Raw genomic sequence first — 25,479 nt, 5'->3', positions numbered from 1 at the left:
ATTCTGGGTATCGTAGTCTCTTTATCATACAATAACAATAGTCATTGGCTCATGGAGGCTTAATTTTTTTAGGTACAACTTCTCTTCAACTGGGATTTTTGATTAGGGTCCTCAAATTGTGTGTAGAACGTTTCACGCAAATCACTCAAAAATCCCAGGCTAAGTAAGGATTTAAGTGTTTTTCAAACTGCTCGAAATATCGGAAAATCTAAGGGCGGAGCTTACTGGTCAAAGTGACAGGTGTGTTCCCTCATGAGTCAAGGCTCATGGCTGTAAGCAAAACGAGGCATGACTTATGCCTGTTCAAAGTTTGCATTTTCAGACGATTGCTATAGCGCCCCTCCTTTCGATAATTGGAGTAAGATTGGTTTCAGCACATTTTGGAATGACTCTCTAACATACTGCAAAGTTTCGTAAAAATGTGACTCTGCAATCATGTAGTTAGGGGCAGAAGAATAATTTTCATAAAACTGCAATATTCATTGGCTCATAATGGCTTAATGTTTTTAAAATTCATATAATTCAAAATGGTGGGAGATCTAAAGGTCAGAGGTCAAAGGTCAAAATTAAAGTTATTTGTCATAAGGAGACGCATATGTGTTATGAAGTTTCATGGCTGTATAGGTCACACGGCTCAAGAGTTATACCTGTTCAAGTTTCCATTTTTTTATTGAGTGCTATAGCGCCACCCTTTGGCCAAAGGTTGTGAGTTTCATTTCTCTGTAGTTTTTCCTCTACTATACTGCAGAGTTTCGTAAAAGAAAATCAGTCTAGAGGAGGTAAAATGAAGCATTATGCTGAAAAGCATGGGGGTGGCTCAGTGACGCTATGGTGCTGCTTTGCTCTGGCACTGGAAATGTGCAGAATAGAAGAGCAACATGGATTCAGTCAAGTATCGGGAAATCCTACGAGAAAATATCATGCCGTCTGTGAGGAAGCTGAATCTTATATTAAAGGAGTATTTCACTCCTTTACTAGAATCTCCATTAATTCAAGGCTTCATGGGGTGTGTAATTGATAGAAAATAAGTCATTTTTGGGTGAACTACTCCTTTAAGGTAGCTCTCCACCAAACAGGCTACTACAGATTACTACCGACTGGCAGTCGAATGAAGTCGGGAGATCAGTCGGTTGGAAGATGTGAAAAAAAGAGCCGACACCGACAGACGGCTACTATGGTGCTAAAAAATTGCCTATGGCTTGATGTCTTTTTCAACAAAACCTGTGAACATGTAAAGTACATGCTTAAATAATTTGAGAAATTATAAAGATAACTACTGCACTGCAGGGTGCTTAGGGCATGGACACAAGGTTATCTGTATAGACTATTTTGGTGTATCATATCTTTTATATTTAATGTTAATTAAAACAATAAACACTGCATGCCTGCAATGCGCATACGGTCATATCATTTTGCTTCAACTAATGATCAATATAATAAATAGCTAGAATGTATTAAAAAAATGGAAGCAGAAAAAGCAGGAGTAAGTGCTTATGATATTTATAAGTTAAAGTTACGGAAATTTACGGGTGCGCACACAGTCCAATGCTTTGTGTCTGCATTTTGAGCACACATACAGCTGTAGTAATATACACCATGGATATGCACTGTAGACAAAATAAATGTACCGCATTTTAGAAAGGGTCCTCAGCAAAGTTTGCTTGGTTGGCTTTTGCGCTTCCCTACAACTTCCCACCCCACGCAACAGGGTACCCACCACCCCTTCAATAGCAGATTTTCAGCAACAGACGCTTTCCAACTCTTACCGCCGACCGTGCCGTGGAGAGCTACCTATAGGCGTCATTGGATCTCCCAAAAGAACAATGATCCAAAGTATACCTCAAAGTCCACTAAGGCTTGGTTTCAGAGGAAGTCCTGGAAGATTCTATAATGGCCATCAGTCTCCTGACTTGAATCCCACACAGAAAATCTCTGGTGATGTGAAGGCAGTTGCAAAACGCAAACCCAAGAAGATTACTGAACTAAAGGCCATTGCAAATGGAATATGTTTCACAGGAATGCTGGCAGAACCTGGCGTCTGGCTATGCATCACCTTTGCAGCAGGTCACAATACAAAGGAGTTCTCTACAAAGTACTAAAGACGCTCGTCATGAAGGCAGCGCGGTGTATCATTTTGAAACTGCACTAGTCATTGTTGAAGGTGACATTTTGTATTGAATAAGAAGAAACCACTAATAATATTTAAATTGTTCTTGTTTGATTTATTTATTGCTAACAGCTGACAGTTTGTGAGTTTTGCCTATAATCCTAATTTGCAGTGGGGTGTGTAGGTTGTTGAAGATTGACTGCTGAGATTATTTCAAACTGCGGTTTTTGATCAAGTTTAAAAGAGCTGCAACCAGTCAGAGAAAGATTGTCAGAAGCTCTCTGCCTATCAAGCCCACTTAATTTATAATTACAGCTGAGATTTGTTTTGTTTTAAAGTTGAAAATAAAATGTTATCGTGTAATTACTTATTCCGCCACTAGAGGGCTCCAGTGCATCTAATAGAAGGCTCTGGAGGGCTCTAGTGAGAGATTCGCCGTCATGAATTTATTGACAAAGAACAAATGATTAATACTTGCCATTAGCCGCTATCAATAGAACTTATTGTTCTGTGTAGACCACTAACGTTTTCTAAATGTAGCCTAGGTATTTTTGCAGTTTTAACTGTTGACTTCTAAATGAGGCGGGACCTCGTAATGAGTGATAAGCATCAGCACCTGTTTCTCATTAAAGGAAGAAGAACCCATTGGATAACTGTCTCGGTAAATCAATTTATCGGCGGGCGCCTACAACATGGAAACATAAATAAGACATGAGTCTCAGACAATTAAACCTAAAGCAGATCCAGGTAGTATTCATTTTAATCTTACACGATTAGCCTAATTAAACTGGAAAACTTATGCTGCTGTAAAGAAAAAAGTAAGAAATACATTAAATAAGAAATGATGACAGCTCTCGCTAGCCAGTGGATTAATGTTACAATGCGATGCGCAGAATAAATAAAGCACCCATTCATTCTAACAAGCCAGATAATAGTAGTCCAACACTCTTGCGCGCACTTGTTTGTGTCTGTCACGTCAACCCATTAAACCTGTTATAGAGATAATTCAATATTTTCCATCGTGGCGTGGTGCAATGTAACAGATTTACGCTCTATGTATGTATTAAACAGACCTGAGGTTAACGTAACGCTCAACAGGGGCGTGATGGTGAAACAATCGCACTCACCTCCCGTTTCACGTTCCATAATAATTTCTCTCTGAATTCCTCCCCTGTGGACGAACCCATCATGACTCTCCGTGGTGGTCAGTAGTAGAAGGACAACAAGACTGTCCTGTCCGCAATCTCAGCTCGGCTTGTCTGTAGTGTCTTCCGTCCTTCTTATCGTCTAGAATTTTGTTGCCTACTTATTTCCTCGTTCCTGCTGAAGGCAAAGAGAGGCTTTCCCTGCCAGCTGGAGGCTGACGCATCGGTGTGGAGCCATCATCTTCAGCCTCCCTGTGAATGACGCCAGCGAAGGAGGAGGTCCTACCGCCTCTTTGTCATCGCTGATCAATGGGCTGAGAAATCACTAGTGTCCCCAAAGCCAGGCTTCTCAGCACCATTGAAGCCTCACACACACACAGTGGTGGAAAAAGTACTCAAATGTTTTACTTAAGTAAAAGTATCAATACTGCACTGTAGAAGTACTCTGTTACAAGTAAAAGTCCGGAATTCTAAATTTACTTGAGTAAAAGTACAGAAGTATTGGCATCAAAATGTACTTAAAGTACCAAAAGTAAAAGTACAAAAATGTTTGAAAATAGCCGATCTACAAGCTCACAACGCGTCGCTTTGCGACGCGTTGTGAGCTTGTAGATCTGCTATTTTCAAATAGCCTAGGTATAAAATAGGGCTAAAGTGGTTAATGTACGTTTCGTATTATCATCATTTATATCTGAAAAGTAACTAGTAACTAAAGTTTTCAAATAATTGTAGTGGAGTAAAAGTACAATATTTGCCTCTGAGATGTAGTGGAGTAGAAGTAAAAGTATTGGAAATTGGAAATACTCAAGTAAAGTACAAATACCTAAAAATTGTACTTAAGTACAGTACTTAAGTAAATGTACTTAGTTACTTTCCACCACTGCGGGACACACAGCATCTGAGGTAGCCCTGGTATGTTTTATCATGACAGTCATGGATTAACTTCAACCTGGTGCATGCACTTTCTCCATTTACGGTCCATACATCTACTTAAACGTTCAGATTTCAAATATAAAGTGCTTACCCCATGGCCACGGATGTTACTATTACGTACGGGCCGTATCTACCCGTATCTTCCGTATTATTAAATAAAAAGCATTTTAATCCGATCGATGGCCATTTTCTCCAGATGCTTTCAACTACGCGACCTTATCGGTTGGGAGGTGTATTGCACTCTGATACATTATAACTCAATGAGAAAGTAGCCACCGATCGTATTAAAATGCTTTTTATTGAACAATATGGAAATTACGGATACTTCTGATGGGCCGTACATAATAGTATCATCCGTGGCCATAGGATAAGCACTTTATATTTGAAATCTGAACGTTTGTGTAGATGTAAATGGAGAAAGTGCAAACACCAGGTTGAAGTTCATCCATAACGGTCGTGACAGGACGACCGACGTCGTGTCCATGGCTACATCACATGTGAGGCTGAGCTCCCGTTCCGTTTCGTCGTGGCGTGAGAAATGATAGGTGGAGTGGCAGTGCAGTGCTTCTCAAACCTTTTTCATTTCAAGGATGGCCAGTTCGATGCATTACGCCACGGAGTCGGGATTCGGACCCCCCCCCCCCCCCCCCCCCTTTGATACGCTTACAATTTGTATTTCTGGGAAACCGACGATGTAAAATCCTCTGTGATCATTTAAAACGACCTCTAAGGGTCAATTTTGGTTCAATGTGTGTCAAAACTCTTGAGAGTTACAATCCCGTATTAAGGGTCCAATTGTAGGCTATTTAACTACGATCATGGCATGGGTTCAGATGTGTTTTGGACACACATGATCATGGTACACAGACAAAGCATAATTGCTGTTGTCCATCTAGGTAGACCAGTACTGTTAGGCCCATTGCCTACTGTAAAGAATGCACCGTTGTGTAATGTGTAGCTACGTATATTATGCCGTCAAGTATCTTTATCGTCATCTAAATGTATTTAGGAGGGGCACGTGGGCAATGCACGATTGCAGACTCTTCACGTGTTTGCTGCCCTCGTGTGGTCAGAGTGTGTCCCTACAATCAACAACCACAAGTTACTTGATTAAAGTTTGTCTGCTTAAAGTTTCTCTGCTATTTCAGCTTTGCATAGTGATTTGCAACAACTGTTTGAAAAGTGCTTCATAGGCAAAGTTATTATTTTCAATAATTATTGAGAGAAATGAAAGGAATCCCATACCTAGTGGCACTAGGGTTGGGCAATATATCTTCATTATGTCCTTATATTGTTTGAGGTTTTGGATAGCATATTAGAGTGATATGGTAAAAGTGTTGGTTTTTAAAGGCTTCATTACAATAAAGTGATGTAATGTTCTCAAGTTACCTGACTGTTCTAGTTGTTCTAATATTTTTTTGTTATTATATACTGTAGGCAGTAATGGTGATTATTGATCAAGAATCTCATTGTGTAAATCTTTCGCTGTACTGTACATGGTTTAGTATCAACACAACTGGACAAGGACCGGCTGTGAAACAATAGGCAAAAGTGTCAAAATATAGATTGGTATCTTGCATTAAGTGGAACGCATCCAACCTTGTTTTTGAGAAAATGTAGATATTTCATTTGTTGCTTTCCATTTAAATGTCTATGCTGATGAATGCTGATGATGGAACCCGTTTACAGAAAGCCACATAACAGGTTAATGTTCATAATTAAAACTTTTATATTCAAGCCAGTGGAAAAAGTTAGAGGCACACTTTGATTCAGAGCAAAGAACGTTTTGGGGGGATGAAAACCTGCTGAAAAGCTTTATCCCATTCATTAAATGTTCTTTTGTTCTATTTAATTATTCACCTTTGGCAAAATAGTAATCAGCCGCTGTAATATACATGTTAGCCTATATGAAACATACACTCAAAGTATAAATATGATAACATTCTCTCCCACCTGTCTAACAATGTGCTAAGTGCTAAGATTGTTGCCTACATTTTAAAGACCATTATCATTTCTATGATATAGTAGTGCATACTGTAGAATTTCTTGAAAATAAAATCCAAGATGGCTCCAAAAATGTTAACTCATTTGATGACAATTTGTAGAAAAACCCAGAAATTATGAGGAGGCCGCTGCAAAGATTACACGGTAACACTTCCAATGAAACCCATCTATAATGCATTATAGGGGTAAATCTATAACTATTGTAATCTGCTTATAACGCTGTATAATTACAGTTATAAGAACCCATAATGCAATCATAACACATTATAAATTACTGGTCACTCATTTTCTTTGAGACAGGATCATAGTGTAATATAATAATTCTCATAGTTTCAATACATATAATACATGTATAATGCATTACATTATAATCACTGTTGTAATGCATTATAGTGTGATTGATGTCACTGTTCAAGTGGGGATTGGGTGCTTTAATTAAGTAGAAGAAATAGCATTAAATCTATGCCTCAGAAATGGTGCATTGACATACCAGCCAAAGCAAGATTTTAAGCGCCCCATGAAAGCCAAGTAGTATAATCTCTGGCTTAATGTCCAGATGAATGACTATGTTCTCATGGCAGTACATCAGGGCACCAGACACCTCCTCCATGTATGTGGCAGGGCTCGTCAAATCGCCTGTGTGGGGCATACTTAATGACTCGTGTGCGGTCATGGAAGTAGTTGTAGAAGGGGAGGATATTGGGATGTCTGAGATGGGGCTAAATCTTGATCTCCCTTCCAAGCTGATATTCTACACCCTTTTTTTCTATCTGACTTGAACAACCTCATCACGGAACACAAAATGTTTCTGCCTACACCTTCAGGAATGTCATTACTTTATTTAAAGCACCCAATGACCACTTATATTATACTATAATGCATATAACAGTGATTATATTACATTATAGAATATGATAACCATGTCCATGAGACAATACACTATGATTCTTGCCAGAAAGGTGTCCAGCAATTACTATTAGTATTATAATACTTGACTTTTATAACTCATTATAAAATGCTTTATAATATTATTATAAAGCAAGATTATAATGCCTTATAAATATGTTTATAATGCATTATAGATATTTGCTTCATAGGAAGTGTTACCGGCTACAACAATCCAGACAAATAATCTCAGATAATATACTAGTAAGGCCACTTTAAGATTTTTTGAAGATGACAAAGAGCTTGTGTAGTGGTGGAGAAAATTGAAAATTTGAAAAAAATCTCATCCATATTGAAAGAGCAAAAAGTATGAATGTCAGCAGATGTTATAGTCCAATGTTCAGCACCAAAACACTTTATGTGTCTGCCATTTTGGCACTGTGGAGCCCACACTTCCCAGTTTGTGATCTGCTGTTGGTTGGGGGCTTGCTGTGGCCTCAGTGTCCCAGGGGCCGGTCGTCATAGGTGCTGTACCTCTTTACGTGAATACGGCGGACACGCTCCCGAAGCTCCACCCCGGGGCCTCCAGGCCCCTCCTCCTCCTCACTGTGAGAGCCGCATGGGACGTGGCGCCGCCTTGTGGCCTCCAGCAGGTTGTTGTCAGGGATGGGCACAGTCTCATAGAGCAGAGCATTCAGAGTCTCCTCGTAAATGCGGGCCTCAGGAAATTCCACCTGCAATGGTAAGAGAACCAGACGTTTGGATGCCTTCAGATCCTTCAGTGGTTATGAGGTCAAACCCACTCGCCCAGAGCCATATCCCCACTACACAATGTACACATAATATATCTATTCCTTAGTGGCAATGAAGACAGTGCCCTGCTTAGTGGGGATCATGGACCTAGGAGGGGCTGAGTATTTTAAAGACTGAGTACGATGTCAATATTAGTCAACAATTCTGGCAGGATTTAGAGAGGGGAGCTTGGTCTGAGAAGGAGCTTAGATTGAGTAGGAATTTAGATTTTTTTTTCAAACAGGAAATGAGTGGGAAAAAACAGCATGGACAGCCAGCGTGCTGTATCTTATCCAAATCCTGTTGTATGTGGCCTTAAAGGCTGCCAAGTGCTTCATGGAATAAGTTGGCCTGATGCAGGGTGTTTCACAAGCGCAAGCTGACAGCCAGATAGCTGTACAACATCTCCAGCCGGCTACTTTTTACTGCATCTTTACCGCTGTGACGTAAATTATGTAATCAATGACATTGACACTAAATGCACCTATACACTACTAGTGGAACACCCTGCTGACTGTGCTGAGGCAATGGTCCTCACCTTGGTCTGCTTCTTTTCAGTGGCATAGACAATGGAGGTGCAGCAGACCTCGGCCAGCTTGCGGCCCTGCCCATAGAAGGACCAGCAGCAGATCTCGTCTCCCAGTACGTCTTTGATGAAGAGCACTCGTCCATTGTAGCTCAGAGACAACTTGTCAAACAGCTCAATGTTCTTCAAGAAGTTGTCATCCGAGTTGCTGTTGGGAGAAAGACTGGGGGTTCATAATTGACCACCTCATCTCTTACTTAGATTAGGTATCTTTATGTCTGCACTTCCTGCTTGTTAACCATTTAGACAAATGCTAGTTTTGTTATTTAGATGCTAGGTATGTTGTTTAGTCATGTATGTTGTTTGTAGTCAGATATTAGTTGTTATTTAGATAGATTAGGTTTTATGTCTACTTGTTATCCTTTACTCTAAATTTCTAAACCTTTTCAAACTCATTGAGCTCGCATCATAAAATAAACCAGATAAAGTCGGCGGGAGGCCGGGAGCTTTGTGTTGCTGGTTCCTTACCTTGTGTACGAGTACTTGTTGTTGCTTCTGTTGTAAACTATCTTCACCACAGGCTAGCAGAGAGGGAGAAATAATTCGATGAATAATTGGCCTAAAAATCTCAAAGTTACTGTGCATAAAATCAAGGAAAGCATTATCCAGTATAACAAGTACAGTGAGCAAACTAAGCAATGCATCTGATTAGACATTTTGATGGATGATTACGTGTATTTACATAGCGTATTGCTTTTTAAATGTGAACTGGTACCAAAACACATTAATGAACTTCTCCCACAATATCCCTTCTCTAACCTTGGCACAGGCTTGGATGAGTCTCTCCTCTTCCTTGATGGAGGTGACCACAGGGATGACACACAGGGCCTGCTCCTTATTGTCCTGTCAATCAAAGAGACATAGGGCAGTTACATAACTCTGAAGGATGGCCACTTACTTGTCTATCAATGTCTGTGAGTCTCTAGGGCCAAATCTTAACTGAACAACAGGATGACACATAGTACATAATTTGACTTCTTCAGAAGCATAAGTGACCAGAAGATAAGTGAAATGTTCATTATCAAAAAACAAATGTTTATGTAAAGTATGTTAAATGGTTATGTTTGTTTTATTACATGCAATACCTTGATGATGAATTAAGTGCTCAACTTTTTTTAGGGTTTAGCGAGTTCATTCCAGAAAATAGATGCTTGCGTTTGTTTGCATTTTTAATGCTTTAATGCTTTTTAATTTCAGGACCAATGGTCATGCAGCCACGGATAACTTTTAGTAGTCTACCATGACAGACACAATGACATCAGTTTATTAGACCTATGAACATTGGAATCACATGCTCTCTTTTCACCTTTATACATTTACTCTTGAGGTAATAGTAACCTCAATCTCTTCATTTTGTGTGACACGACCACAACAACTCACCATCCAGAAGGATGTTGTTAAAAAGAAAAAAAGAAAATTCAAGTGGCATTCAAGTGGTAATACTTCAACTAGGTTTACACCAACAGTCTTCATCTATTGAAGGATCATGAAAAACATCATATAAATATGATGTGATGTCCATTCATAAACCATTGGACTTGATGGGATGAATGAGAGCCAGGAAGTGTCATATTCAATGAGTCCCTGATTTGGAAAGACTTGCTGCCATGCAATCTGTTCCCGTGGAAACAACAGAATCTCTAAACCTTAGCAGCTCAAATAAGCAAGTACCAACCCAGCAGGCATTCCAAGCAACATCTTTCAGTATGATGTGATGCTTACTCACTGCTATGTCTCAGCCAAATGGGACAGCAAACTGGATTGCTGGCATGCTGCCCTAGTCTTGAGACTCAAATACATACTAGGTTCAGAGCAAACCAAGTTTTAACAGCTGAGAGGGACATGCAGCCTTGTTATATACTGTACATAGCCGAGTAGCACTCACTGTTGCCACAGAGTTATGGAAAAGTATTCTAAACTACTAAGAGGTGAGACAGGTATGAGGAGTCTAGGTACAGTAGATTTAGAGGGGGCAACAGGTATCACAGGCTGAGTTAAAAATCATATGAAAACAATGTTTGTCAGGTTGAAACCAAACTCTTAAGTCTCAGAGAACATTAACTGGTTTAACTAGCTTGGCTCCTGCAAACCATTTTAATCACGTTGCTGACTGAAGATAATATGCTGCCAGACGATCAAAGATCTCCACCTACTGATACCTCAAGGATCTTCTAAATACAAAGTAGGTGATCTAAACACATCTCAACTCAAACTGTATTTATAAAGCACAACGACCAAGGTCGGCCAAAAAGTTAAACAAACAAGAACAGAATAGATTAAAACAAGAAGAATTAAAATAAGCAAAACATTAAAACAGCATTTCAGAAGCATACAACAAAGGCCAGAGTTTACACAGTCAAACGGAGTTAAAGGCCAGGGAGAGAAAAAAATGGTTCTTCAGTAAAGATTTAAAAACCTCTAATGACTGAGCAGAACGAATGTGTAGGGGCAAGGTGTTCCAGAGCCTGGGGCTACCCACCACTGCAAAGGCTCCATCACCTCTGGTCTTGCGTTTAGTTCTGGGCACAACCAGTAGGCTCTGGCTGGGATGTGTGGTTGTATGAGTTCTGATAAATAGGTGCTAGAACAACCAACAAACCTAGCCCAGTCTACTGCTTTGGAAACCAATAATGTGCCAGCCCCTATATGAAGGACCGCCCTATAAAAGACTTTGGATTGGTTCTGCAATGCAGTTGTTGTTTTTGCTGAGTGATAGTTCTTCTATTGAGCAAAGCTTTCAGAGAGTGAAATTAAACCAATCATCAGCAGCAACAGCTTAGAGAGGGTGACATAGGTCAGCACAAAGGCTGTAATGTTAGCAAAGTATTGGATTTGTAGAACTCAGTCCACAATTATTTGTAATATATTACTTCATAATAAGCACATTTTGCAATTATTAAAAAACATAGAATAGAATAGAGGACACAGGCATATTGGTCTTCTGGGTCTAATGCCAAAGAGGTTTTGTGTGACAGACCTGCAAGCTGTTTTGGCAGGTTTCCACCAGATCCTGGATGAGGTAATACTTGGCCTCAGCCAGCAGCTCCAGTACAGCCTGACGGCCTTTGGGCAAGGTGACTGTGCCCTCCCGCAGGTAGCCCAAAATACTGCCAAAATGTTTCCCACAGCGGTCGATGAGGATCCAGCCTGGAGGGAAACAACAGACCACATCAGAGTCCACATGAAGCAGAACATTATGTTAAAGGACCACACAGGACTCAATACATGTTATCTATTTTTTGGGGGTACAGTTTTCGTTATTTTTGTCTTTGCGGAAAGAGACAGGAAGCTAAAGGCAGGGAGGGGGTGGGGGAATCCATGCAAACCAAGTTGGCTCTGGCTGGAATCGAACGGACGAATGACGCGGCTGCCATATGGTCGATTGCGACGCACTAACATTCACCCACCAGTACACCACCATCTTATAGCCTATTCACAACTCCAGCCACAAATCATACGTAAACACATACCACATTTCTGTAAACGGCTTTCCTTTTGTATAGTATGTTTATATTTGTTCTTTATTCACTCACCCCAACTCACTGCCATTGTTATTTTTGTATTCTTTTTTTTTTCTCCCATGTAATTCCTTCTGTCATGATTAGCAATACAGTTTTTGAATTTAATTAGATTGTTTTTGCCAAAATGTTGTAGTTTTATGTGATTTTTTAATTAATACTCTTTTCTCCTACCAATATGTTACTGAGCTGTTTGTCACACTCACACACACAAACACACACACACACACACACACACACACACTTTTAAATATGATTGTTCTTATGTAATGCTCATGTTTCTCCAGTCTATTATATGCTTGAGGTTATCGCACTCATGTGTTTTAAGATGTGTTGATTGATTGTTTGATTACTCGTGTATTTACATGTCTCATGTGAATTGGCACCATTAATGGGTCTGTGTCTGTAAGTCTCACTATGTGCTGATGAAACCAGCAGTTGGACGAAATATATGTTGGTGTTAGTCATGCATTAATAAAGGCTTTACGTTCTCGTTTTTCTTTCTTAGTTTTTCCATTGTTTTCTCGTTTTTCTCAGCCATTCCTGTAGAAAAAGCCATGAGACTTGAAACTTCTTGACATACTGTAGGTGAATCAGATTTGTTAAAAGCCACGGTAGCATTTATTTTGATTAAAATGACTGTATTACTGAATGAGCCATTGAGCAGGATTGTAATATGCCTAGGGGGGGGGAACAGTCTTTCTGCTGCAATTTTAAAGTTGAGTACAGCTTTTTAGTTTTTTTTTTGTTTGGGGTTTCACTTTCACTCAATAAAGCAAGTTACAGGAAAACGTCTGTATTTCGTGGCTGAAGTTATGAATAGTTAGACAATGACATGTATTGATGGCAGCGGTATGAAGTTACACTTTATTGATCCCTATGGGGGAAATTGTCCTCTGTATTTGAGCCAATTTCTAACTAGTTGGGAGCAGTGTGCAGCCAATAATCAGCGTCCAGGTGTCAGCTCCAGTGCTAAGACCAGTGCCTTGTTCAAGGGCATTGGCAGGAGTATGTCCCCATGTCTATTGGTGTGGGAGGAAACCGGAGCATCCAGAGCATCACGCAAACTCCACATAGATCGGACCCTGAACTTTCCTGCTATGGCAACTGTGCTAACCACTGCGCCATCATGCTACGTGAGTTTTGTCTGATTCTGGATAGCTTTCAAACCAGGAAGAGTTTAGAATGGAACTTAGCTCTATCAAAAAAGACATCCTGCAGACGTGGTTCTCACCTTCTCTATCAGTGAACACCTCCTTCTTTCCACTGAACATGGCCTTCAGCATGGAGACCTGCTTTGTCAGCACCTGCAGTGTGGTGTAAAACAAGGTCCCTCCGACATTGAGCCGTACATACTTATTCCCCAGACCCACTGCTCCTCTGTAACTGCAGGGCTTGGTCTTGGGACAGGCCAGAGGAAGGGCTGAAGGGGCGGAGGAAGAGCCAGCCTGGCTGTGAAGCCGGTGCAGGCAGCTGTCCCCAGACATGTCCTTCTGGAGGTAGATGACCACCCTGCAGACGGAGGTCCGCAAGTCCCCCGCCGTGTTTACCGTCGCTGGGGAGGCCACCACAGCCTCTCACTGCACCAACTCATACCTAGTGGCAAGATACAGAGGTTCCTGGGGTCAGGCCTCTGATCAGAAACCTCCCTGTGGTGTCACACAAACAGGGATGCTGTTATACATTATTTCATTATAGGTAGATATATTACAACACAAAGTCTCTGATACCGCGAGGAAGCCACCTGCCGAACTGGTATCTTTAAAACTCTTATTTCCCTTTCCTCCAGAATGGAATGTGACTGGACAGGAAACTAGATGGGAGCGTGGGAGGGGGTGAATGAACCTAGTTGGTCAGAGAGAGGAGGCTAGTGCATGCAGTGGTTCTCAACCTTTTCTGGACCCCCCAAAATAATCATATTTGAACTGGGGACCCCCAAAAATAATCATATTTGAACTGGGGACCCCCAACCTGATAGGCACTTGGAATGTAGGAGTTGAGGCATCAAATTTAGTTTGACTCGGTTCCACAGATAAATATTGTGAAAATAGCAGATCTACAAGCTCACAATGCCTTGCAACATAGATCTGCTATTTTCCAAAAATGAGCCTCTTTCTTATATTATTTGACAATTTGGCCAATGTTTGACCAGTTATTATAGTGTATAGTTGATTACTTTTGATGCGGTTATGGTCTTTTTCTTTCTTGAGGTATTAAAAAGCTCTTAAACGTCCTAAAAATTGTCACTTCACTGTCATCTGGGGACCCGCCTGGGGGTCCCGACCCACATGTTGAGAAGAACCACTGTATGGTATCATGATAGCGTGGTTGTGCTGTTGTTCCCTTCAAATACAAACTGAAAACGACAGACATTCAAACAGAGCGAACTTAGTCTAGATATTACACACTGAGTACTGTATAACAGCTGCTGTTCATCCCCGACACGACGTTTGAAAAGTTGTATTAATAATAGTTATGTTATGTAGGCAGGGGATCGCATGCGATCCCCTGCCTACATAACAGCACTATTATTAATACAACTTTCAGCTTTTAAATTGGCCCCATCTCCTCTGGCATCCTGGTTTTGACGTTTACTAACACACTTAACTACAACTTAGATAAGAAAATAAAAATAAATCAGTCAACGTCTAGTGGTTATTTAAACAAACGCCTGATATGTAAAGTTAGCTAACTTAGTTAGCGTTAACTCACCCAAATACGTAACCAACGTCGCCCTTTTCCTTCTGGTTTAAGGTGAAGTTATACGACGTATCTCTCTAGTCTACTGTGTTGTCTTGAGGCATTTTGAAATGACCAAGAAAAGCTGCCATTAATCAACTAGCTAAACGTAACAACAACAATGTAACTTGCTATTAAACTACTTGTAATCTTCATACCAGGGTCTCGCACTAAAAATAAAAACTACAAAACGTATGGCGGCCAGTGTTGCCATGTGTTATGAGAGAAATAAGCAACCAGGTCTATAAAAACTAGCCCAAAAGAAGAGACTACGAACACTTATAATACACCTATAATAGCAGATCTACAAGCTCACAACGCTCACAACGCGCATATTTTCAGATGTGGGGTTCTGCAGACAAAACACATATTAATTTGGGGGTCTTTGACAAACAACATTAGGAAAAAACAAGCCACAAATAAGCAACAACTACAGAAACAAGCCCAAAAAGCAGAAGAATAAGCCAAAAGTCGCTTATAATAAACGGACATGGCAACACTGATGGTGGTGTTTCTGAGATTTCTCTATTCTGATGATGTTATATAGATGTATTTATAACTTAACTTAAATTGATAACTTTGTTTGTGTATGTTGTTTGTGTTTGTTTTGTATTGTATTGTATTTCATGAGATAAAGATTTGTAGAAAAAAAGAAGAAAAAATGGGTACTTCCTTATCTGATTATTACGCAAATGTTCACTTCTGTTCCGATTTAGTTTTTTATGCGTTCTTTGTTTTATTATTATTTTTGCACAATAAAGAAAATAAATAAAGAAAAGAAAACATTTCTGCGACCACGAGAAATAGACAGGGATCCGCTTTGTAAAGATGCTCCATTTCAGTGGGAGGATAAAATGTATAATATATAGAAATATTAATAAACAAATGTACTTTAATATAATTAATTACAATTTTGAGGATTTTTTTTTACTTTACTTTAGTATTTCCATTTTTTTAGTTCTAGTTACTTCTTAGATTTGGATTATTATTACAAAACATACATTAACTAACCACTTCTTCATCCCTATTTAAACTTTGGCTATTTGAAAATAGCCGATCTACAAGCTCACAACACAATGCGTAGCATGTTGTGAACTTGTAGATCTGCCATATTCAAGATTTGTAACCTGTGAAATGGGACATTCTGCATATTTAGTACTTTTTACTTTTGATACTTTAAGTACATTTTGATACCAATACTTTGTACTTTTACTCAAGTATATTTCAGTATTGATACTTTTACTTAAGTAAAAAAATGTCAGTACTTTTTCCACCACTGATAGAAATAAATAAATCTACTTTAATATCTAACGTTCCCAGACTGCTAATCTCGTGTAGTTAGTAGTTACACAACATTAGCAGATTGATCTGTGTTCCGTCAGCAACGATAGCGGAGCAACGATAAGACTTCCGGTGGACGATCTCTTCAGAATAAGAGTACCCTCTAAAAATAAAAATAGAGTAGAAAAACGGTTAATTTGCACATTAAAACTACAAATTAAGCATTTAAACGAAGCTACACAACACATATTATGTTTCTGTGTAACAAAAACGGTTTTTTAAACATTAACAATTTATCTAAATGGATAAATGGTCAGAAAAGGTCAGAAAAGCGCCCTTTTCAGACAATAGTGTATACAAATTGGACACTGGACAGGAGACGGTGCTTAGCGCCGGAACTTCTGAGGTACGCACGCGTTCGGGGAGACCCCCTCTACACCGCCACACTCTCCGCTAAGCGGGAGAGGTGTATTTTGAAAAGTGGCGGGCCGTCCAGTGAGGTCAGGGGTCAGAAAAGGGCCGTTTTCAGACAATAGTGTATACAAATTGGACACTGGACAGGAGACGGTGCTTAGCGCCGGAACTTCTGAGGTACGCACGCGTTCGGGGAGACCCCCTCTACACCGACACACTCTCCGCTAAGCGGGAGAGGTGTATTTTGAAAAGTGGCGGGCCGTCCAGTGAGGTCAGGGGTCAGAAAAGGGCCGTTTTCAGACAATAGTGTATACAAATTGGACACTGGACAGGAGACGGTGCTTAGCGCCGGAACTTCTGAGGTACGCACGCGTTCGGGGAGAGCCCCTCTACACCGCCACACTCTCCGCTAAGCGGGAGAGGTGTATTTTGAAAAGTGGCGGGCCATCCAGTGAGGTCAGGGGTCAGAAAAGGGCCGTTTTCAGACAATAGTGTATACAAATTGGACACTGGACAGGAGACGGTGCTTAGCGCCGGAACTTCTGAGGTACGCACGTGTTCGGGGAGAGCCCCTCTACACCGCCACACTCTCCGCTAAGCGGGAGAGGTGTATTTTGAAAAGTGGTGGGCCGTCCAGTGAGGTCAGGGGTCAGTCACTGACTACATTCTAATTGTATTCTTAAATAGGACTGAGAGAGTGCAGAGGACCACAATGGAAACAAGCCCCTAGGGCTTTTTGAGTTATCCTTTTAAAAACATTGTAAAATCGTCACTGTAGGCCTACTGTTTACAAACTGTTAATAAAGTATTCAATCAATCAGAGAGAGAGAGGGGTAAATATGAACTATGAATCTCATTGCCATGTATATCACACTTGCTATCACTTTCATCGATCACATTGTGGTCAATAAAACTTTAAAGGGATAGTTCACCTCCAAAATGTTTTTTTTCTATCGATTACTCACCCCATGGAGACTTGAATTCATGGATATTTTACTTACTTGTTGTATTTCTAAGCCAATAATTTGATGACGAGCAGTGGGTAGGAGACACAAAGAGTCTTCTTTGTTTCTCCTACTGGAACCCACTGCTCGTCATCAAATTATTGGCTTAGGAATACGACCAAAACAAAAAAATATCCATGAATTCAAGTCTCCATGGGGTGAGTAATCAATAGAAAACAAGTTATTTTGGGGGTGAACTATTCCTTTAACCTGTACTGCACAGAACTCCAATTCCTAAAGGTTTCTTTCATACGGTCAACATATCCGTTTTAAGTATATTGCCCTATATGGCCTCTTTAGCCAATACCATTGTTTTGCAGTTTATCATATTCTAATTAACTGGCTTTAACAGTTTAAGCCTTATTGTATTATTTGTGGTATGATAGTGTCGCACAGTGAAAATAGCCCACAAGCTCACCTGTCACGATGCAATGTGTTGAGAGTTTAGTTCTGCTATTTTCAAAGATCTTTGAGCATTTTCACCTATAAAAGTGGTGAAAATATGGAAATATTGTTATCGTCTTTTTTTCTGTGAACAGTTAAACAGTTTTACAATAAATCATATCTACAGTCCACGCTTGTGTTTAAACAAGAAATGATCAATACTGTATACTCAGGTGACCAAAAAAAAAGTTGTGTGTAGCTGACCTAAGTGGTAAGGAAGAGGTGTAGGGTTGGATCAAGTCCTAAAGGTAAGTTTGTGCCATGCCTTCGATAGCCTTGATAGGTCATCACCGGCAGTTTCAATTGGATGCGACATTCTTACCCGTCCAGTGCTCACACACAAGTCATTCTGGTCAAGAGACCTGTGCCAAATGACCGAATTGTATAAACAAAGTGAGTTTTGCATCACTACCCAAAGTGAATCTCCATGTTGTCTTCATGGATGATGTCCATAGCATTTTTGTTTTTGTAGCAAAGGCCTGCCAGCACAAGGACATTAGAATGAAGGTCTCGTTAACATCTGACCAAATGAATTCAAATCCCTCCATTTGTATTATTTTAATTTACCCAACCCAAGCATCATGGAGACAGGACAATTTTGAATGACAAACATTTGAATGACTTGTTTGGGTGCTTAAGGAAAATGACAGGCCCTGTTTGATTTAACAACAAAAAAAGCACCCTTCTGGGCTTTGGCCCCTACCTATACGCTATGTGGAAGCCCCCCGTACCCCCGACACAGCCGGGCCTCTGCCCAACTGTCTTCTAGTGGTGTGTCCAGACTTCTTTGACTGGGGTGGCCCAAGTGTAACACGTGCAGGAGTGGAATGAAGTACACACACACTGTGTCACACACACGTACGCACAAATTGTCTCGACCCCAAACAGATTATTCTGCTGTTGCTATTGTTTGGTGGATTGGATGATTGAAAAAAAGAAATCTTTACAAATATACAGAAAAGTATGTTGCATTAAAACGACTTTTAACAATATATTCAATAAGTTACTTGTGTAAATATCTCTGCTGTCGGGCAGAAACCAAACTCCAAAATGTTCATTTTTTCAGGAAATGACAAAAACAAAACAAAAAGCGGCGTTTGGAGGTTTTGTTCATCATTGATAAGAACAGCTGAATGGACCTCCAAGCTGAGGTTGGAGGTCAAAAGTGGGTGGAGTCAGCAAAACCAGCTAACTGCATGCTTTTTTAAAAGCATGCACTTTTTAAAAGAAAGCTGTAATAGAGAGAGCAAGACACAAGGAAAACTGGTCAGATATGTCAATATGACGTAAAATATGTCCATAAGGTTCATGGTTAAAGGTAGGGTAAGTGGTATTTTTGGTCAAAACAAAACGTTTTTTGTTAAAAGGTTAAATCACTATATTCTGGTAGCACTCATTGCTACAGAGTGTTTGTTCAGTACCAGGGGTCCCCCATCTCTCCATTTCTTTAATAAATAGAAAATACATTGCCATGTAGGTTACAAAACTTCAGCCAATCAGGAGAGAGTAGCCTACCCATTTATCAGCTTCATTTTTATAATGTTCCAGTTTGAATTTTATCTGCTCATTTCTTTGTGTCATCACTTCCATGTGCACTTGTTTAATCTGTATCCTGACTGAGTTCTCCATCCTGATTGATTGGATACAATTGGTATCCCGACCTGAAAATACAAATTTCTGTTTAATAAAGAGCTGGAGAGACATGGAGACTCCTGTTACTGAACAAACACTTCATAGCAATGAGTACTATCAGAATATAGAGCTATTTAACACTTATTTTAACCAAAGAAAATCACTTAGGCTACCCTACCTTTAAAATACTGTAGCAATTGAATTGAAGGAGTTAAACATGACTGCAGACATTTATACTTAGCATATACACAAGATGCATGGTTTAAGATACAGTAAATAACAACACAATGAGGCAGTTAAAAAGCATATAATAACTAGAAAAGTGCACCACTCTGAGCGCTTATCTCTGCCAGGCCGGACTGGCTGGATAGCCAACCCAGTGCACTTGTGGTAGTATACATGTGCTTTTCCTCCTATCTGAATTTAAACTAGGAATACTGCACAGAACTCATTAGCCAATTCCTAAAGGTTTCTTTCATACGGTCAACAAATCCTTTTTAAACATATTGGAGATATGGCCTTCTTAGAGGGATATTTCACTTCCCTTTAATTTTATCGTCTACTCAGGCTTTTGTGAGCCCCCCAGACAGTTTTTAAGTTGCTTGATTCAGTATTTAGATATTTGATATTCATTTTATCAGACCCATTATACAAACCCATTATAACTTAAAACTCTATTTTTAACATGTTAGATTCATCAAAAACCCCCGTCCTTGGTTCTGATGACTCATCCTGCCCTCCTAATACGTGAGGGGGCTGTGTTCTTTCGATAACTTTTTTCGTTTATTTTATCACATTTTCTTATTGTATTTAAGTTTTTTTTATTTTCCCAAAAATATATAAAAAATAAATGAAAAAAGTAATTGAAAAAACACGTATTAGAAGGACAATATCAGTCACCAGAACCAAGGACGGGTGTTTCCGATGAATCTAACATGGTTAAAATGGAGTTTAAGTTACAATGGGTTTGTATAGGATGGCGTGTCTGATAAAATAAATATCAAATATCTGAATACTAAATCAAGCAACTTAAAAACTGTCTGGGGTGCTCCCAAAAGCCTGAGTAGACGATAAAATGACGCAAATATTTTTTTTAGCGTGAAATATCCCTTTAAGCCAATACCATTATTTTGCAGTTTATCATATTCTAATCAACTGGCTTTAACAGTTTAAGCCTTATTCTATTCTTTGTCCTATGATAGTGTCGCAAAGTGAAGATTGCCCACAATCTCACATGTCACAATGTATTGAGTTTGTAGTTCTGCTATTTTCAAAGATTTTTGAGCAATTTCACCTATAAAAGTCAACAGGCTATACGAACAGTTTGACAGTTGTACAATAAATCACATCTAGAGTCCACGCTCATGTTTAAGCAAGAAATTATTAATACATACTGTATACCCAGGTGACCAATGTAAGAAAGAAATATTGGGTGTAGCTGAACTAAGTGTGTAGGAAGGAAGAGGTGGGGGTTTGGATCATGTCCTGAATGGAAGGTTGTGCCATGCCTTCGATTGCCTTATAGGTCATCACCAGTAGTTTGAATTGGATGCAACATTCTTACCCGTCCAGTGCTCACACACATAAGTCATTCTGGTCAAGAGACTCTGTGCCAAATGACCGAATTGTATAAACAAAGTGAGTTTTGCATCACTACTCAAATTAAATCGTTGTCTTCATGGATGATGTCCATAGCATTTTAGCTTTTGTAACAAAGGCCTGCCAGCACAAGGACATTAGAATGAAGGTCTCGTTAACATCTGTTGACCAAATAAATTCCATTCCCTCCATTTGTATTATTTTGATTTACCCAACCCAAGCATGGAGACAGGACAATTTTGAATTAAAAACTTTTGAATGACTTGTTTGGGTGCTTAAGGAAAATTACAGGCGCTGCTTGATTTGACCCAAAAAAAAGCACCCTTTTGGGCTTTGACCCCTACCTATACGCTACGTGGAAGCCCCCCGTACCCCCGACACAGCCGGGCCTCTGCCCAACTGTTTTCTAGTGGTGTGTCCAGACTTCTTTGAAGTCTGGACACACCACTTGGGGTGACCCAAGTGTAACACGTTCAGGGGTGGAATGAAGTACACACATACAAACGTGCAAATTGTCTTGTTGCTATTGTCTCTTGTTTGGTGGATTGGATGATGGGGGAAAAAAAACATCTTCACAAATATACAGAAAAGTAAAGAGTATGCTGCATTGAAACGACTTTTATAACTACAATATATACTAAGTTACTTATGTATTATGTAACTCATTAGTATAAACTACTCATCTGATATCAAGGTACATCTATGTGGGTGTGTCCAGGTACATGTAGGTGGGTGTGTCCAGGTGAGTAGCTGTCATAAGAACAGTGTGACAGCCTGCTCCTCACCAGACAACTAACCACATCTTTATCCTGCTCTGTGAGTCCTGCTTCAGTTAGACAACCAGGTCACACAGAGGACTCAGCTACAGAGTGGACATTATGACAACAACTGAACTCTGCCCTACACTCTTCTCTACTTGAACTGAAGAAACAACTTGTGAAAATGGTGAAGAGGAGCCCATTCAAGACCCCCCTCTCCCTCTCCTTCCTCCTCATCATCATTGCTGCTCTTCAATTGGAGGCGTCTGTCCCGATGAAAACATCTCACTATGTGGAAGAGAAGAAAAACTGGTCTGATGCTCAACAGTACTGCAAGGAGAAGTTCACTGATCTGGCTTCTGCTAGGGGTCAGAGAGAAGACCTGATGAATGAGTTGGCGAAGGTCAAAGCCAGAGGCGTGTGGATCGGCCTGTACAGAGACCCTGGGAACATTTACGTGTGGAGGTGGACAGAAGAAAGGTTAGTCTTGTTCTTAACCACTTTCAGCCTAATATCCCTATTAAAGGTGACATAAAAAATAGAAATACAATATTTTCAAAAAAAATTGAAAGTATAAAATATGGAAATATGGTCAAAGCTAATTGTTACATTATCATGAAAAAAGGTACATTTCTAGAAACAAATATTTGCTAGTGTAGTGACACTCCTGAATGTAAGATACTCAAAGCAGTCATGTAATATCGATTATTTGTATTTTACAGAGGAGACGCTTCAAGTGACACAAACTGGGCAACTGGAGAGACTGAAATGAGGAATTGTTCCCATGTGATCAATATAAATAACATGTGGTACAATATTAAATGTTCTCCGTCATGGGGTTTCTACTGCTCTGATGGGGACAAAGTCGTACATGAGTCTAAAACGTTGTCCTGGCTTGATGCCCAAGAGAGATGTAACAAGAAGTCCATGGTCTTAGCCACTGTCACACAGAGCAACCACCGTAAGTTCACTGAAACTGGCTGGATTGGACTGCATATACCCCCTAACACACCTGGAAGTGACACATCTAAAGACATCTGGCAGTGGACTGGAGAGGACTCAGACTATAGGAATTGGGCTCCGGGACAGCCGGACCTTGAGAACTGTGGCTACCTTAAGATTAACACTAAAAGGTTGCACAGTTCACGTTGCTCTAATAAACGTCAATTAATCTGTTTCGTTGACAACGTGATCCTGGTGAAGGAGAACAAGACATGGGAGGAGGCTCTGGATCACTGCAGGGCCATCGGCAGCGTTGACCCCACCCAACATAATCATTACCGTGACCACCAGTATGACCTGGTGAGCCTGCAGCCTGAGGACGACCACCGCTACGCCAGGGACAAGATCCAGGAGGCCACGACCAATGAGGTTTGAGGATTTGGGTTGAGGTAGCTGTAGTATACAACCCTCGTAGACGTATTTATGATTCTGACGTTTTCAATCTACGAGAGTTGTAGGGTGCACTTCCCATAGTGACCTGGACTTTCTGCACTATGCCCCGTAGACACTCCAAACATTGTACAAAATGAAAATAAAGGCGCTTACCGCCGAGCCCCAAATGTTAACTGGGTCTACGGGGTAGTAGTGTAATGTAATAATCCATATCTATAATAAAGAAAGTGTTTTAATGCCGTTAAAATTAGACAATTTTTTTTGGGGAGTGAACTATCCATTTAAGGTGAATTTCTTGTACCCCTAACACTAAACCTAATATTAACACTAATCCTAACCCTATCGGTAACTTTAACACTACACTAACAGTAATCTTGGCAATAAAGTTTGTTTCATTCAGAATCTAAAATAATGTTTAATTAAATAACATAAAAATATCATAGGAAAAATCCAGCATATAACATAAGCTTGGAAAATAATAGTAAGGTTGACTAATCTGAGTCCTAATTAAAAGCACAGTAACACTTGAGGGAAGATGTTTGACCTCCTTTGCTCTCCATGTTGTCCCCAGGTGTGGACAGCTCTGCGTTTCCTGGCGAGCGAGTGGCTCTGGGTGGACGGGGAACCACAGCGGTACCAGAACCTGCCACTCTGTCCGGCCTGGGGGAGGCGCTGTGGAACCCTACCAAAAGACCACACCACCCAGTGGGAGACCAGGGACTGCATGGAGAGAAGGAACTTCCTCTGCATCAAATCCCCAGCAAAACAGACAGAGGACTAGTAGCCAGGAATTGTCAGGAATTTGTGGTCATTTATATAAAGAATATTACTACAGTACTTTGCAGATATACTGTAGGTTTGGTTATTTCTTCACATATGTTATGGCTGTTAGAGTGATATACTGTTTACTTGACCACAGATGCTAATATTTTAGGTTTGATGTTTAACTGGTGTCCTAGATACTTTCTATCACTTTGTTTTCTTTGCTTTCTATTTATGTGACTACATTTACAGTCACGTCGTTTGTCGACTAGAGTTCCTACCGTTAACTCTGATCTGTGATCTTGCACTTTGTAATTCACTGTGGATAAGAGTGTCTACAGTATATGCCTAAATTGTTTAAATTGCAAATTGAATAAGACTTGTTCCTTTGTCTTATTATCAACTACCCAACAAAAGAAAAATATTACCTACTGTACGGCCCATGCAACCAACAACTTATAAAGCTCATATCCAGACGTCTTAATATTCTGTTCACCGGTATCCTAGAGTGTAAAAGAACTCAATGTAGTTTTTAGGAACAGTGACCAGTTCCACATCAGGTCAGATAAACCTGTTACATGATGTAACTGAAATCAAAGCCCACATTTGAATCACCATTTTTGATATCAACAATATATGTAACACTATTGGGGATGCAATAAAAACACCATTACCTTCTCTCTCCTACTTCCTCCCCTGTCCCTCACACTCTTTTTAGTTTTGCATATACTGTAGTTGTCTCCCTCTTATCTCCTGATCCCAGAACTGCTGCCACTTGTCGCTGGCTTGTTTAGCTTATCTATCAACACTCATTACCCATAATGCCCATGTGTGCAGGAACCCATAAGAGTGTGATCACAGTGTGCCTTTTAATATTTCCATTACTTCACATAGTAGGTCTTGATGATTACTGTACAGATTGAGCTAAGCATTTAAGGACCGGCTCTGTGTATGAGTCATTTATTCAAACAAATGTTTAACTTTGTTTTGATGATTAAATAACATTCGGCATTCATAAAAAAATCTCAAACGATTTCTGCTTTTCAGAAATAAAACAACATTGAAATACAACTGGGTATAGGTAAAAATCTTCAAATGTCAAAAAGAGTAAAAATATCAGATCTTTAATTTATTATTATTTATTATTTGTTAATTTATTAATTTAGTTTGAATTATATTCTGTTATTATCATTATTTAATTATATATTGTTCCCTATTTTATCTCAATGGTGGTTGGTTGCGGTGTCAGGGTTTTTAGGATGAGGCAAGGAGGGGTGCAGCCACTCATTAAAAAAAACACACCGTGTCGTATCAAGACGTATTATGAGCTAAGAGATCAGCTATATTGGCTATGTGTGTGTCTCACACACACACACACACACACACACACACACACACACACACACACACACATATACATTTTGTATTAATTTTTCGGATTACATTCTTATTTGTATTGTATTTTAGTTTTTAAATAGGTG

At 39.8% G+C, this 25,479-nt stretch overlaps 3 protein-coding genes across 5 annotated transcripts in view; 1 reads left to right on the top strand and 2 right to left on the bottom strand.

Annotated features, from left to right (window-relative positions):
- sgsm2 (small G protein signaling modulator 2) overlaps positions 1-3,439 on the bottom strand; it is a 93,104-nt gene extending 89,665 nt beyond the window's left edge. For all 3 annotated transcript variants that reach the window (XR_013933153.1, XM_080428386.1, XM_080428387.1), the window contains exon 1: positions 3,235-3,439. Coding sequence is in view for 2 of the 3 variants with exons in the window: in XM_080428386.1 (XP_080284512.1) it covers positions 3,235-3,297 (63 nt within the window). In the remaining variant the exon portion in view is untranslated. The remainder of the gene's footprint in view (positions 1-3,234) is intronic.
- A 2,451-nt stretch (positions 3,440-5,890) lies between these two features.
- Positions 5,891-14,895, bottom strand: tnfaip1 (tumor necrosis factor, alpha-induced protein 1 (endothelial)). Its single transcript, XM_080428402.1, has 7 exons — positions 14,683-14,895; positions 13,205-13,619; positions 11,430-11,599; positions 9,212-9,295; positions 8,921-8,973; positions 8,405-8,600; positions 5,891-7,808 (listed from the first exon to the last, which is right to left on the bottom strand). The coding sequence occupies exons 2-7, from the start codon at positions 13,455-13,457 to the stop codon at positions 7,572-7,574; spliced, it is 993 nt and encodes a 330-aa protein (XP_080284528.1). The 5' UTR covers positions 13,458-13,619; positions 14,683-14,895; the 3' UTR covers positions 5,891-7,571.
- Positions 14,896-22,025: 7,130 nt separating this feature from the next.
- Positions 22,026-24,183, top strand: LOC308085873 (C-type mannose receptor 2-like; the record flags this gene model as incomplete). Its single annotated transcript, XM_080429188.1, has 3 exons — positions 22,026-22,321; positions 22,564-23,212; positions 23,808-24,183. 3 exons carry the CDS (start codon positions 22,026-22,028, stop codon positions 24,015-24,017), a joined length of 1,155 nt encoding a protein of 384 aa, XP_080285314.1. The 3' UTR covers positions 24,018-24,183.
- Positions 24,184-25,479: the final 1,296 nt, after the last annotated feature.

Source organism: Gymnoscopelus braueri (genome assembly GCF_963280865.1).
Source record: "Gymnoscopelus braueri genome assembly, chromosome: 5".
Classification (NCBI taxonomy): Eukaryota; Metazoa; Chordata; class Actinopteri; order Myctophiformes; family Myctophidae; genus Gymnoscopelus; species Gymnoscopelus braueri.
The sequence above is the reverse complement of the archived record's forward strand: the minus strand, read 5'-3'. Positions and strand labels throughout refer to the sequence as shown.

What these genes read in the sequence shown, in the direction of transcription:
- tnfaip1 (XM_080428402.1), bottom strand. Translation starts at nt 13,457, where the DNA reads ATGTCTGGGGACAGCTGCCTGCACCGGCTTCACAGCCAGGCTGGCTCT. An exon ending in CCTGCCAAAACAGCTTGCAG is followed by an intron (nt 9,296 to 11,429) that starts GTCTGTCACACA and finishes TTTGATTGACAG; the next exon opens with GACAATAAGGAGCAGGCCCT. An exon ending in TCATCCAAGCCTGTGCCAAG is followed by an intron (nt 8,974 to 9,211) that starts GTTAGAGAAGGG and finishes CCTCTCTGCTAG; the next exon opens with CCTGTGGTGAAGATAGTTTA.